We start from the raw sequence: 16,833 nt of genomic DNA, 5'->3' as shown, positions 1-16,833 counted from the left end.
TAAAATCCTTGGTGATAGTGCTGGCAGGATAAAAAAAAAAAGGGTGGGTACAGTGAGTACAGTGATAAAGTCCCCCTCCCACTCTTATGTAGAATAAAGGAAATCAAGTGGTCTTTTCTTTCTTGATCCTCTGATGAAGTCACATGGGCATGACGTTGTGCATCAGGACAGACAGGCACACGGGAAGTGATGTCAGCGTACAAGTTTGACACTCGTGGATTTTATGTTTTTATACTGTATGTTTATGTGAGTATCATAGCTGTCAGCTGAATAAAGCACCACTTGTTTTTACAATACTACACTATCTGGAACCCCTTTTCTTCTATATATCGTCCGGGTAAGCCTGGGAAGGATACCTAGAAAACCTGCTTCCAAGAAGTATATCAAATACACGTATCCCAATGGGAATCACCTATTAGGAGAAAAATGCCCCCTAGAGGAATTCTCTGGTATCCATCCTTAGAAGTTTACAGTAAGACTGATTACCAAATCCAGGAACTCCATTATTATCTTCACACGCTGTTACCTTACAGCCATAAGGTGAGCAGCCACCTTACATTTAGGTGTCACTGCACAAGACAAAAAAGACATCCACTCTATTTCCTTTACTCTACATAAGAGTGGGAGAGGGACTTTATCACTGTACTCACTGTACCCACCTCTATTTTTATCCTGCCAGCACTATCACCAAGGACTTTACTATATGTTTTATTTTTATTTGATTTTAGTACACCGTTTAGATTCAATATTTGATGATTGTATTTATGCCTTTACCAGCTTAAGTGTCACACTTTAATATTAACAGCACAGCACCATTCACTTTGGCAGCAAATTTGGATATATGTGTAAAAGTGAAGTCCCATTTGTTCCCAAAAAAAAATGTAAAATAGGTTAGGTTAAACTACAAATGAGTGGAAATGAGGTATCATCAAAATATAACATTTGGATCTCAAGGGGATTTAGGGAGAAAGGCCCAGGGACTCAAGTGGTTCGGGGTATATGTGTTTTAAAGAAATATTTTTGCAAATTCAGAAGTAAATGTGCTGTGAGTCTTTACAAAACTGTCTCAATTGTCTGCCGCATCCAGCATGGGCAGTGACTGCAAACGCACAAAAACTTGTTAAAAATCTCTTCCTAATTGTCTTCACGTGTGTCTGATTGTGTTGACAGCTTGCTTGATAAATCTTCCTCAATTTATGTACATTTTAATATCTTGCGAATTCATAAAAATGTAATTAAACATTGACCGCAAGTGATTTTTAAGCTTAACATATGCATAAAACCAATGTAATCATAATGTAGGGGGTATATATATTGACAAAGTTTTGAACCTTATGCACTCAAGGGATAAACTGGTTCTAGATTAAACTGCTTGCTCTTAATGGAAAGCACATAATAGTCTGTGGAGAAAACATTTCAATGTGTAGCAACAACATTCTAATGAGTGTAAGCAATATCATATTAAGCACCTAATGAAGTGGATATCCATAAACTCGGTTCTTTGTTGGTTAACAAGCCTAGTTAAATATGAATACCATTTCCATATGAAATCTAAGAGAATGTACAATTCAGTTTCTACAGAAAATGTAAAAAAATATATATGAAAAAAAAGAGTATATATAAAAAGAGTAGACCAATTGAAACTTTTGTTTTTGAGCACATGCACAATTACTACTTAGTTGAGTTGCTTCTGGGTAGCACAACAACACAGTAGTAGCAACTGTAAAATGGTAATAGTTAGTTTGCATTGGGCATTTTGGCTTTTAGCAAATAGCCCTAGCTGATGAGGTTTCTTGTAATTGATGCCCCATGTTATTCCCAGTAGCAACATTTAGACACAGGGATTGATTTACTATGACTGGAGAGTGCACAATATTTTATTGAAAAGGCATACTGGAAAACCAGCATTTAATTAGCTCTTGCAACCAATGTCTGGGAGTGCTGATCAGTGTTTTCTGGCAGGGGGGCAGTCCCCCGTCAGAACACAATAGCACAATGGTGGAGATCAGCGCATTAAAATTGCAAAGTTAGTATGGTTTATTCGTTCAGTCTGCTGAGTTGAATAAAAAAAAAAATGAAAAAATTCCCTATGTGTACCTAGCATTAGGCTGCGACAAATCTTCACTTTTCACTGACAACAGCAAGCCCCCTTATCTATATAATGACTTTTACACAGCACTTCTTTACTGCTTGTTTCTGGATTCTGGAGGAGGTCTAAGACGAGGTAAAATAATTCAGCCACCCTCAGCTTGATAGGTGTAGAGCAATCCAGCTTTATAGCCCTAAATCAGCTTTCAAAGTCCATCAACAAAAGGTTCCTCTTCTGGGCCCATGCATTCACACCAGTGTTGCTTCTGCCCAGTCTTACACAGAATGTAGGCTCCCAAGTTATCTTAAATAACTTTCAAATGGTAATTCAAAACATTTGGAAACTTTGAAGCCATGCTCATCACATGGCATCAGATGACAGGCTTTCTTGTGCTAGAGGAGAGATGCACATTGTTACATTGTACAGGGGAACCCTAATTCATTACTCCTGGGACATGGACTAATACTAATACTTTATAGCAAGGACTGGTACAACAACAAGCAATGTGACCAATAAAAGAATCACATCACTAATAAATGTTTTTTGGGCCATGCAGGGTTGAACAAAAGTGTCTCTTGCACCTGAAAGCATTAATTATGAAATGTTAAAAAAAAAATAAACAATATTAATGCGACGTGTACAGAAAACAGAAAAGGTACAAAGAACGTCCCTGCACATGATCCACTTCAGTTCCTTAGTCTAACTGGAGAGAAGGGCACTCCAGCAGGTGTCTTTAATTTATATTACAGTTGTAATCAAAGGGAATAAGGAACTGATGTCCATATTTTCCATTCAATTCAGTTAACTTCCATTACCTGGGGCAAATAAGTTGTCATTAAACTCTGAGAGCTGTTAATGTGTGGAACCAGCTGGTGATAATCTATGAGTAGTCTGACGTATATTACAAAATCAGTAAACAGTAATACATTCACAGTTTTATACACAACTTTGTGGTACTGTTCAAAGTTTACCCTACTCCATATACAAGCAAATACTAGGAGTAGCAGTGAAGCAGCATAACTTTACTGGTGAGGTATTTGTCTCCTGAGCTAAATCAGATACCTCAATTTAGAAAAAGAACATGTCTTTATCCTCTGAACACAAGTGGTCAATTGTTACACTGTCTGGGAACTATAAGCTATTCCCGAATTTTAGAGCCACTGGAAAAGAAACAGAAAAATTACCTGTGAAATGGGTGCAACTTGAAGGTCCTGCTCTACAATTGAAGTGAAAATATGTTCTTTGCCTTCACATGCTGCAATCAACTCTGGAAGACACTCAATGGGTCCCATTATACTTTCAGAGCAGCCAGTTCTTTTTCTGGAGTTCCATTTTCTTATAGAACAAAAGAAAAGCATTATAAAACTTTTATGTGCAGTTAGATATTATGATACAAAATGATACCCTATGTTGATTTAATAAGGCGGTTCAAAGTGTAATGGTAAAATGTCAAGTGCAAAAACCCATAGGAACCAAATTTCAGTTTCTGATTCCAGACTGAATGCAGTGAATGGCAAAATGGTTCACTTTGAAATTGCTTTCTAACTTCATAAGTAATCTGTAAAATGCATCTTCAAGTACAAAAATCTGAGCATCACTGAAACATCTATGGTTACTAGAAAAAAGTAACTGCACAGAAATAATTCTAATACAGTGCCTTGCAAAAGTATTCACCCCCCCCCTTGGCTTTTTACCTATTTTGTTACATTACAGCCTTTAGTTTAATATTTTTTTAATCTAAATTATATGCGATGGATCAGAACACAATAGGCTAAGTTGGTGAAGTAAAATTAGAAAAATATATACATAAAACTATTTTTCAGAAATAAAAAACTGATAATTGGCATGTGCGTACGTATTCACCCCCCTTTGTTACGAAGCCCATAAAAAGCTCTGGTGCAACCAATTACCTTCAAAAGTCACATAATTAGTGAAATGATGTCCACCTGTGTGCAATCTAAGTGTCACATGATCTGTCATTACATATACAAACCTTTTTGAAAGGCCAGAGGCTGCAACACCTAAGCAAGAGGCACCACTAACCAAACATTGCCATGAAGACCAAGAAACTCTCCGAACAAGTAAGGGACAATGTTGTTGAGAAGTACAAGTCAGGGTTAGGTTATAAAAACAATCCAAATATTTGATGATCCCAAGGAGCACCATCAAATTATCATAACCAAATAGAAAGAACATGGCACAGCAGCAAACCTGCCAAGAGACGGCTGCACACCAAAACTCACGGACCGAGCAAGGAGGGCATTAATCAGAGAGGCAGCACAGAGACCTAAGGTAAACCAGAAGGAGCTGCAGAGTTCCGCAGCAGAGACTGGAGCATCTGTACCTAAGACAACAATAATCTGTACCCTCAACAGAGTTGGACTTTATGGCAGAGTGGCCCGAAGAAAGCCATTACTTTCCGCAAAAAACAAAATGGCACGTTTTGAGTTTGCAAAAAGGCATGTGGGAGACTCCCAAAATGCATGGAGGAAGGTGCTCTGGTCTGATGAGACTAAAATTTAACTTTTTGGCCATCAAAGAAAACACTATGTCTGGCGCAAACCCAACACATCACCCAAAAAACACCATCCCCACAGTGAAACATGGTGGTGGCAGCATCATGCTACAGGGATGTTTTTAAGCAGTCGGGACTCTGAAACTGGTCAGAGTTGAGGGATGGTGCTAAATACAGGGATATTCTTGAGCAAAACCTGCACCACACTGTGTGTGATTTGAGGCTAGGATGGAGCTTCACCTTCCAGCAGGACAATGACCCCAAAAACACTGCTAAAGCAACACTTGAGTGGTTTAAAGGCAAACATGCAAATGTATTGGAAATGCCTAGTCAAAGCCCAGACCTCAATCCAATAGAAAATCTGTGGTCAGACTTAAATACTGCTGTTCAAAAGTGCAAACCAACCAACTTGAAGAAGCTGGAGCAGTTTTGCAAGGAGGAATGAGCAAAAATCCCAGACTTATTGAAAGTGAACTGTGATAGCCGCAAAAGATGGCTCTACAAAGTATTGACTTTGGATGGGTGAATAGTTATGCACGTTGACTTTTTCTGCCATTTTATCCTATTTGTTGTTTGCTTCTCGATAAAAAAAAATCTTCAAAGTTGTGGGCATGTTCTGTAAATTAAATGATGCAAATCTGCAAACAATCCATGTTAATTCCGGGTTGTGAGGCAACAAAACATGAAAAATGCCAAGAGAGTGAGTACTTTTGCAAGGCACTGTACATTAGCAGAATGTGCATTTTCTGGACATATTTGCATTCCTATAACAATTCCTTATGACAAAACCCAGATATAAAACAAAATCAGATCTTCTGCATGAGTACTATATTGTTTACATCTATGTGTTGATAAACCTATGGTTTTAGTTGCAAGTAATATTAACAGCAGTACAATTGAATGTAAGGACATGTCTTATCTGCTGTAACTTTTTTATCACTCAGATACTAAATTATTCTGTATATGGCTCAGTGTTTACTTCCCGTGGACTTGTGATGGCTCTATAGTTCAAGCATTTCTTTCTTATTTCCTAAACATAGAACAGGCTTCCTTTGTTGTGCTATTATTAGAGATATTTGACTGCTCTCCCAAACCTTGTAGCATTAAAATGTGCAATTGGCAATAATATAAAATAAAAAAAAAACAATCAATGGAACAATTAAAAGAACAATAATAAATACAGTGAAAAGCTGAACACCACTGTCTTCTAAAACATCTTGGCATTGGTATTGATGGATGGAAACCATCCAATGTAGAGTGTGTGCAGTTTCAAAAATAAAACACTTCTGATGATTATGTAGTCCTCTTTAGTACTACCATGAAACCAAAGGAATATTTCCTTATTAGTAAGTATTAGTAAGTATTTTTACATGTGAATTGCAAACATTTGTTTACTACTTTGTTTACTTTTTTTTGATGACTGCAGTTAAATACGGATTGTGAACTATTTAACTAATGGCTGTACACCATGAAGATTGGGCATCATCTCTGCTGAGTGACTGCTATGATAAAATCACTTGGCCACAGAGTCTACAGTTTTTACTCAGTCTGAACAGACTAAAAATACTAAATTAATAGAACATTTAAAGCATAATTAAAGTAGAACTATGAAGCAGGAAGTAAATTCAGAAGCCCTGAGGTGCACACCACACACATTTAAAAGATTATTTAAAACAAGCTAATCACATTAATTCTAAGAAGAAAAACAAAACAAAACAAACAATAAAAGTATATATATGTATATATATATATATATATATACATATATATATATATATATATATATAGCCATGAAAAGGTATTCTTACCCCTTGAAATTTTCCACATTTTGTTGTTAGTTTTCCACTACACATAATGTTTTGCTTTTAGGCCAAAAAGTTAAATATTGGTCTTATCCGACTAGAATACCTTCTTCCACGTTTGTTGTGTCCCCCACATTGCTTTTTGCAAACTGCAAAGAGACTTCTTATGGCTTTCATTCAATGGCTTTTTTCTTGTCGCACCTCCATAGGCCAGATTTGTGGAGTGCACGACTAATAGTTGCCCTGTGGACAGATTTTTCCCACCCGAGCTGCAGATGTCTGCAGCTCCTCCAGAGTTACCAAACCAAAGTGTAGCGCTTAACAAAGTTATGAATAGTCTAGTTAGTGCATCATCATACAGTTTAACCAAAACACCTTAAGTGTGACAATTCTTGAAAACTTGCATAGAAATAAAAAATACAGTCCAAACGAATAAAAATAAATTAAAAGTCTCTATGTGAGGAGTTGATCCAGTCCAAACGTGAAATACAGGTCCTCCAGAGTTACCATGGGCCTCTTGGCTGCTTCTCTGATTAATGCTCTCCATGCCCGGCCTGTCAGTTTAGGTGGACAGCTATGTCTTGGTGGGTTTGCAGTTGTGCCATACTCTTTCTATTTTCGGATGATGGATTGAACAGTGCTCTGTGAGATGTTCAATGCTTGGGACATTTTTTCATAACCTAACCCTGCTTTAAACTTTTCCACAACTTTTTCCCTGACCTATCTCGGGCTTCACAGAACAGTTGTATTTATACTGAGATTAAATTACACGCAGGTGAACTCTATTTACTAATTAGGTGACTTCTGAAGGCAATTGGTTTCACTAGATTTTAGTTAGGGGTATTAGGGGTATCAAGAGTAAAGGGGGGGGGGGCTGAATACAAACGCATGCCAAACTTTTCACATATTTGTCCAAAATTTGAAAAATAATTTATCATTTACCTTCCACTTCACAAATATGTGCTACCTTGTGTTGGTCCATCACATTAAATCCCAATAAAATACATTTGCGTTTTTGGTGGTGACAAAATGTGGAAAATTTAAAGGGGTATGAATACTTTAAGGAACTGTATATACAGTGCATATAAAAAGTCTACACACCCCTGCTAAAATGTCAGATTTCTGCGATGTAAAAAAAAAAATAATTTCAGAACTTTTCCCACCTTTATTGTGACCTATAAACTGGAAAATTTAGTTGAACAACAAACTGAAATCTTTTAGGTGGAGGGAAGTAAAAATAATAAAACTAAAATAATATGGCTGCATAAGCGTGAAACAACACTTTTGTGACATACTATATATATATATATATATATATATATATATAAAAAACATACATATACACACATACTTTTCAAACTATATATTCTTCACTTCACTATAAAATTCACTGAAGCCATGCAAGCAACAAATCTTCTTGTAGATTAGTAGGAGTGGTCTACGGCCTAAGAACAGCTGTGCTGCCATCACTGAACAATTTTCCAGTTTCCTCTACTATTGGCTTAATTTGACATCACTGTACACAGAAACCTATTACTGAAAGGGTTTTCCATTTTTATACTCATTGATTTCACACTATCATTTCAGCCACACTGATAAGGCACATTCTGCAGGTCAGAATTACTGTTGTGTCCTAATGTGATGTCTGTGAATTGAATTCACGCTCTATTCTGTTATGAGAGAAATAATACCAGAAAGTAATACCAGCTAAGTGGCTTTGCACCTTTAGATGCCTTCATTAGGAGAGTAATAAAGTGAGTTTTTTTTTATTTTTTTATTTTTTTATTTAATGAAGTTATATATACATAAAAATATTTGAATTGAATATGTCTGGTCTATTTTGATAACTGGAGCACAGGAAAAACCGAAGTAGCAAATGTCAAGCAGTTATGCAGCTTGCACTGGGGAAATTAATCCTATAATATAATTGGGTCAACAAAAAGTATACATTTTTTCTCAAGTTTTCACAAAATCAACACCAACATCAAGTTTTATTTTTTTATTAGAATCCCTAACTTAGTACACAGATTTTGTTGTTCAGTACTCACCTGAACAGATGTAGGTGGTGTTTCTCAATGTTTGGCACAGTGAGTAAACAAGAGTCATGCATCCATCGAGCTTGAACTACCATCTGCACCAAGTACGTTATATTTAGAGCTGTGACAAGCCAGCCATGATGCGCTGCTGCATCCAACATAGCCTATAAAAGAAGCAACACGTGATATCAAATACCCAGTATTATAAATTTCTTATGTGTTGCATGCAATTTTAGTACTGATTGTACATAACTACCCCATTGTGCAGTTTGTAAATTAACCAAGTCCTGCGTCTACAGCTGACCCTCCTAAAGCCTAGTACACCACAATGAGAATATCGAACAAAAGATTTTCTGTTTTGTTTTGCATGCTAGTCTCATATCGAAAATGAAGAGGTTACTAAAGTTAAGAATAGAACTTCGGAAGTGATGTAATGTATTGTGTTGTAACTGTAATGTATTCTTTCATTTCGCAACATGCGCAATCTTGGTCACACAATTTTTTGAATACAAATACTATTCTAATTACATGAAAATCATTTGTTCTGTTATCTTACAAGAAAACATTTTGTGCTTGTCCCTTCGGACATTTTCTCATAAACTGTCATGATCAGCTTTCAAAAGCTGTGTACTAATCAATAGATTATCGGACGATCGCTCCAAAACGGGCCTTAACTCCTGAGCAACAGAGTGAGGAAGAAAAAATATTCAGAGTTTGGAAGTTTCCAGCAGCATACAAATAACAATATAAAACACTTCACAATAACTTTTGCTACAAAATTAAGCGGAATCCCAATCATTTTTGCCTGATGCTGACAGAGACAAATCCTTGGTAATGTATTTCTTCACTAGACTACATAGAAATGTAAATAGTCAGGCCTACTCACACAGGGTGATATTTCAGCAATTCAGAAACTTTCCTGTACATGCAATAAGTACCTCAGATAACCCTACATTTTTAAATAATAGATGAAAAGAACTGGCCAGAACTAGGAGCGTCACTTCCTATTGTCACACCATTTAAGGACAACCACAGGAACCAATCCCCACTTTTGTTGAAAAAAAAAAAAATCCCTCTGGGAGATCATTGTACATTGCAGGGATTTTAACAAACTTTGTGGCAGATTCCTACTGATTTTTGCACTGAAGAAAAAGCTTTTTTTTTGTCTGAAGAGTGAATCTGAATGGAAGTGACTTTTTATTTATTATGCAGCTGATGCACTTTGTGTTATAATGAGGAAAATGCACACAATTAGAAATATTTAACCCTTTGGGAGTATCTCACCAAAACTGAAAATGATGTTGCAGCGGATGCCTAAAATCTGACTTTTATCTTAGTGCAGACTTCTGGGAAAATCAGTAAGCCAATCAAACAAGAAAAAACATTTCTGGGGTTGTTCCATACACCAAGAGTGTTCATAACACTTTCAGGTTGCCACGTTGAATTGAATTTTACAGAAAATTACAGTGCTGTACATGGAAACATTAAATTACAATATGGCTTGTGGCTTGTGTAGCATTTCTATATACTATATATTTTTTTTCCCATGAAGGTGAAGTTACCCTTTGAATTAAATACAGGAATAGGTTTAAGGTAAAACTACCATGGATGGGCACAAAGTAGATAAAGACTAATAGCAGGAGATGGATGGATGGATAGATTTCTTATAAAGATGTAACTCCCAATCTGCATACCTTTTCTAACTCAGTGACATAAGTGTCTGAGGATGGAGAACTCAGACAACCAGGCAGGTGAAAATGTAACCACTTAAGCCCCGAACCATTTGGCTGGCCAAAGACCAGAGCACTTTTTGCGATTTTGCACTACGTCGATTAGACTGACAATTGCGCGGTCATGCGACGTGGCTCCCAAACAAAATTGACATCCATCCTTTTCTCACAAATAGAGTTTTCTTTTGGTGGTATTTGATCACCTCTGTGGTTTTTATTTTTTGTGCTATAAACCAAAAAATTGCGACAATTTTGAAAAAAACGCATTATTTTTTACTTTTTGCTAAAGTTTTTTCCTCAGTTTAGGCCAATATGTATTCTACATATTTTTGGTAAAAAAAAAAAAAATAAAAAAAAAATCGCAATAGGCATTTAATTGTTTTGCACAAAAGTTATAGCATTTACAAAATAGGGGATAGTTTTATGGCATTTTTATTAATAACTTTTTTTTATTAGTAATGGCAGCGATCAGCGATTTTTATCGTGACTGCCACATTATGGCGGACAGATCGGACACTTTTGGTGTGATTTTGGGACCATTCACACTTATACAGCGATCAGTGCAATTAAAAATGCATTGATTACTGTGTAAATGTGACTGGTAGTGAAGGGGTTAACCACTAGGTGGCTCTGTAGGGGTTAAGTGTGTCCTATGGAGTGATTCTGTGGGGGGGCTGTGTGTAACACAACACTGATCACCGCTCCCGATTACAGGGAGCTGTGATCAGTGACAGTGTCATTAGGCAGAACAGGGAAATGCTTGTTTACATTAGCATCTCCCTGTTCTTCCTCTCCGTGAGACGATCGCAGGTATCCCCGCAGACATTGAGCCCACGGGACCTGCAATCAACGCTCACAAAGCTCCCAGCAGGGCACGCGCCCGCAAGCTGCCTCTTAAAGGGCAACGTACAGATACGTGATTCTGCTTGTACTTGCCCTTCTGCCACAGTATATCTGTGTGAGGCGGTCGGGAATCCGTTAAGAAGAAGTTCAGCAGTTTGTATACCCAATAATTCGTAGGTTTCCGTTAAATTCCTACTTTTGTAGTGTACCTTCACAAGTTTGACAAACTTGCCTTGGTTTGGTTCTAAAACATCGAACAGAATTGTAAAATGTTAAGGTGAAATATCACTCATGGATTTTGCACTTCTGACCTTATGAACATTAAGAAGACAAGTTCTTTTTGTTTGCCTAACAAACAGTACTGCTTAATAAACCAGTCATAAGGTATATATAACCTACATGTTTCACTGCCCACCAAAGGAATTGTGTTGAGTATTCCCTTTTAATCTTTGCATTGAATCTAATGTTTTACAGACAAACAGCAGGCTGTGGTTACTTAAGACAAAACTAAACAGTGAAAGCTTCTTCCAACAAAGGGGCTGTTTACACACGCAGAGCTGTTTCAATTAAATTACACAAATTCTCAACAACCGTAGAATCAGTCCAGTGATATAATAGGATGCATGGACGTGAAATCTACAATGTGAAGTGAGATTTTCAAACTCAGGTTTAGTTTGTAATCTGGTTGTGGCTGAAGGCAATCAGATGTGGCTTGTCACTGGTATGAAAATCATAAATCATACCCATACCTTATAATGAGTACTACACTCTCACATTTTTGGACACTTGCACAAAAATTTGGTAGCCTAAAAAAACCTGTTATTATTCAAATCTAACTACCAATCAAATACTTAACAGGACTTTTCTCTTCGATCTAGGTGGCATTTAATTGCATCATATGTATGGTGAATGCATTTGTCTATTCTACAGATAAAAGAGGATGTTTAATCATCTGTTAAGGATGATAAGCATTTTAGAGACTTGTCCCTGCTTGGTATCAGATATTAATGCCTATATAGTCAGACTATAGAGTATATTAGAACTGTCTGAATTGTGCGCAAATATATGGCTGATTATGGGTGGGCTGATTCAGGAACTTTAACACGTGAGTTTAAAAGCACCTGATATACTAGAAAGACAAGACAGCACTAGTGCTGGATGGATGGACCAACATTGTTATGAAAGCAAAGGAGGAGGCCCATAGCCTTTTGTACACTCTAGATGTAATTTCGAGCTTACAACGGGCTTCCTCTCCTTGCTTCTTGTGGTCTGAACAGAGCAATATGGAAGCTCAGGGAAAATAAGTATGTGCTGCTGGGGATGGAGCAAGTTAAGAGAACCTGTTGCTTTGCCCTGCAATGGCAAAGCACCAATTCACATACAAATAATTCATACAGCAGTTCAAAGCAGAAAGAAAATGTATAATTCATTAAAATTACCAGTTTATACTTATTGTGTCTACAATTGTAAGAACTGTGAAACCAGTCCTTGCTTTTGTCAAATGTCGATTTTTGCAGATTTTCTTTGAGGGATTTTCTGAGCATGCGATTCTTGTGTGTCACGATTTCAGAAGTACGTACATAAGCAACCGCACCACCCACTAACAGAACTGATTTTGAAAGCTCCGAGTTGCTGCAAAATACACAGGGAGCATACTGAAAGGACTATGCAGTATAACATTCATTACTGAGCTTTTCATTTCATTCCCTTTTATAAGTACATTCAAGGCCACTGTGAGCCTGGATGCAAATCTAGCTATAAAGAAAAAAAATTGGCTATGAAATAGCACAGTTTAAAAAACTTATGCTGTTCTCTTTTTTTTTTCCTCTTACATCTCTATGCCCGATAAGACCACAGTGCCACCCGGTCCATTCAATCAAAGATCCATGAATAAGATCCCCTGCTGAATAGGTGTAGAATGGATCTGATGTTTTGTATGCGACATCCATGTCTGTTCAGTGTTTAGCACCATAAAAAAAATGGCGCTTTCCAGACCCATATTGGATCTACCATTATATGTAAACTGATTGGCATTCCTTTACATCAGATTACCTCTGATGCCTTACATTTAGGTTTGCAAAAATAGAAAAGAATGCAGACCCTTTCCATGTTTTTTTTGAATCTGGACAAACTTGGAGGCAAACGGGTCTGACTAGAGAATTAGAAACTAGAGGTTATGATCAGATCCACCCATAGACTTGCATGGAGTTTCAAATCAGATCTGCTTTGAAAGCTGACAGGCTGACTGCTCCTGTCAGTTCCTGTTCCTGTGTAGCTCCCCTTCAAGCTGAACTCAAACCAGCTAAAAGGCAAAAATGAATGCAGTTCTCTCTGTAGAGAAATTAGCTCATCATGGTTCTGCATCTCCTTTCACTGTCCATAATCACTTGGCCCAGAAGTGTGGTGAATGATGCTGGCAATCTGACTGAAGACATCTGAATTGAAACATATTTTTGGCTGGAGTTCTTCTTCAATGCGTCATTCACAAACAATGCATGTCCTTTTATTTAAACAAGCTTTAAAAAAGTAACCCCCCCCCCTTTTTTTTTGACAAAAAAAAAATCTATCCCCTCTGGTTGATTAATGTACAATGCAGGGATTTTAACAAACTTTTCAGAAGATTCCCAGCTTTGATGGGTTAATGAGGGGAAGACTCACCCATCTCCATACCATTGCAGGGTGGAAGCAACATCAAAACATTTTTTTTTTAAATGACACATTTTTTATTGCATTTTAGTGTAAATATGAGAGCTGAGGTCTTTTTGACCCTGGATCTCATATTTAAGAGGTCCTCTCATGATTTTTTTTCTATTACAAGGGATGTTTACATTCCTTGTAATAGGAATAAAAGTGATCCAATTTTTTTTTTAAAAGAACAGTGTAAAAAAAAAAAAAAAAAAAAAAAAAAATATATATATATATATATATATATATATATATATATATATATATATTTTTTTTTTTAAACGTGCCCCGTTTCACTGAGCTCGCATGCAGAAGTGAAAGCATAAGTGAGTAGTGCCTGCATATGAAGATGGTGTTCAAACCACACATGTGAGTTATCGCCACGCTCGGTAGAGTGAGAGCAATAATTCTAGCCCTAGACCTCCCTCTGTAACTGAAAACATGCAAACTGTAGAATTTTTAAAAAGTCACCTATGGAGATTTTTAAGGATAAAAGTTTGTTGCCATTCCACGAGCGGGCGCAATTTTAAAGCGTGACATGTTGGGTATCAATTTATTCAGTGTAATATTATCTTTCACAAAATAAAAAAAATTGGGCTAACTTTAAAGTACGCTTGTAAGACCGCTGCGCAAATACGGTGTGACAGAAAGTATTGCAAAGGGTGTTAGGAAAAAATGTATAATGTCTCAGAATCTCAGAAAGAGGCTCAGTCCTTAAGTGGTTAAAACAGAACACACAAAGGGAGCTGTGTTAAAGTGTTTGTTACCTTAAAAAATAAAATAAAAAAGGATCCTGTTCCCTTAAAGCATGTGATACAGCACAGTGGTTGTGCTGTGTAATTTGGTCTCCTGTATAACCTGAAATACCTGGCTGATTCTGCCCTCTCCACTGTAAACTGACCACGGTAAGTTTACGTGCCTCCATCAGCCACAGCTCTCCTCTGTCCTCCTCTCTCTCTCCCCACCTGTCAGCTAGTGACAGTGCCTGCCCCCTCCCCTCCTGCTGCAATAATAACTATAGTATATTCATGCCATGCCCTCTGTTAAATAATGATGTGTCTGTGCTGTATAAAAAAAAATTGTAGATTTCTACCTTATATCAGAGCTTCTCCCAGCGCTCATGTGACTCCTCGGCTCTCTCTACTCCCAACTGCCATTGATGGGAGTTCTCGGCCCCTCCCACTGCAGCTGTCAGCCTGGGAGAGGAGAGTGGTGAAGGGTCACATAAGCACCAGGAGACGCTCTGATATAAGGTAGAAATCTGCATTTTTTTTTATATAACACAGACATTGGGACACATATCGTTATTTAACAGAGGGGATGGCATGAATATACTATAGTGGCTTTAAGGCTTGATGAAGACTGGCATCTCCTAAGAGCACTGTAGGCAGCCAGCTGCTCAAGCCCTGAAGAAGGGGGAAGTTTTTTCCCACTGAAACATGTTGGCTTGATTTGATAATCCTAACTATTAAATGTTTCAAAAATCCATTAACTACTTCCCACCCGGCCAATGTAAATATACGGCCTGGTGGGAGCTCTATACTTCTGACTAGACGTTCCTGAACGTCCTTCAGAAGTAGGTGGATCGCACGCGCGTGTGCCCGCACAGCAGTGCGATCCAATTCGCTTGTGTCACCCGGACACGGTGCATCTCGGATCGGTAGGAGGGCTCTGTGGTTGGCCCTCCTGATCACATGACGGCCATGTCCAATCACAGCTGTCATGTGATGTAAACAAATAGCCGGTTGCTAGGCAATCGGCTCTCCTCACACGGAAGTTGTCGCTGAGGAGAGGAGAACAGATCGCTGCAGCCGGCTGGTGATCAGTGAGTATGAGCTGTTTTTTTTACAGCTTTTTACTCACTGATCACCAACCTAGTCTAAAACACAGTGTAAACACAATGTCCCCACACATGTCCCCAAAACACACGTCCCCAATAATAAAAACACATGTCCCCAATAAATAAAAACACATGTCCCCCACATATGTCCCACTAAAATCACATGTCCCAATGATTATCTGCACACATATGTCCGAGATCACCTGCACACATCTGTACATGATCATTTGCGTACATATGTCCGTGATCACACAAACAAACCAATTATTATACACTTAACGGAAATTTTTTTACAAAAGACATGTAGCAGAATACATTTTGGCTTAAATTCATGACACAATTCGATTTTATTGGATTTCTTTTAAAATAGAATGAAGAAAATATTGTTTTTTTTTCCAAATTTACACCATTTTTTCGCTTATATTGCAAAAAATAAAAAACAGAGTCGTGAATAAATACCACCAATATAAAGCTCTATTTGTGCAAACAAAATGATAAAAATTTCATTTGGGTACAGCATAGCATGACCGCGCAATTGTCATTGAAAGCGTGAGAGTGTTGAAAGCTGAAATTTGGGCTGGGAAGGAAGGGGGCGAAAGTGCCCTGTATTGTAGTGGTTAAGTGAGAGGGAATTTTGTATCAGGCACTCCTTTGTACACAGCCAAGAACAAACTATCTGGTGAGTAATTCCTTGTGTCGCTGTCAGAGAGATAGCAGCCTAGGACCAGAATGGGTTCCACCTACACTAGGCTTCAATCACAGATTTGCCTCTTTTATGGAGGAATCACTTTAGAATAGATCCATCAGAACCAATTGTATACTTCTATTGGTCCATTGCTATTACACATAAATCAGTGATCAAAATATGGAATGGTAACTTTCTGATAAATGTTACTTCAAACATATTTTTAGAAAAGGCACTATACCATAGTATATTATATAGGCACCACATCTTTGTAAAGTTTAGAACTGAAAAAGACAGAAATCCACTGCTATATACATAAATAATTTCAAGATACTAGATTTGGAATTAAATACAATATTTACTACTGTGTGTAATGCTGTAACATATTTCTCTATGTCCAAATATACATTTCCTTCAGAAATGTACAGATCAGTTGTCACTGTTGTGTAAATAATACAACTGTTATTATTTTCATTGCTAACAAATGAAGTTGATTTCAGTTGTCAAGGGAGACCTGCTGACATACTGCAGCTAGGCTTGATCAATTCTGGTATCAGCCGGTGTCCTAATGAATAGCAGGGAGTGTCATGAACTTCAGTTTGATTTAC

At 37.4% G+C, this 16,833-nt stretch overlaps 1 protein-coding gene across 1 annotated transcript in view; it reads right to left on the bottom strand.

Annotated features, from left to right (window-relative positions):
- Window positions 1-16,833, bottom strand: part of ASCC3 (activating signal cointegrator 1 complex subunit 3) — a 1,010,279-nt gene that overhangs the window by 16,129 nt on the left and 977,317 nt on the right. The window contains exons 38-39 of the mRNA XM_077487192.1: window positions 8,455-8,606; window positions 3,274-3,424 (exon numbers count right to left, since the gene is read on the bottom strand). Coding sequence (XP_077343318.1) covers window positions 3,274-3,424; window positions 8,455-8,606 — 303 coding nt within the window. The remainder of the gene's footprint in view (window positions 1-3,273; window positions 3,425-8,454; window positions 8,607-16,833) is intronic.

Source organism: Lithobates pipiens, unplaced genomic scaffold (genome assembly GCF_037356315.1).
Source record: "Lithobates pipiens isolate NorthernLeopardFrog02 unplaced genomic scaffold, aLitPip1_a1.2 Scaffold_18, whole genome shotgun sequence".
NCBI lineage: Eukaryota > Metazoa > Chordata > Amphibia > Anura > Ranidae > Lithobates > Lithobates pipiens.
The sequence above is the reverse complement of the archived record's forward strand: the minus strand, read 5'-3'. Positions and strand labels throughout refer to the sequence as shown.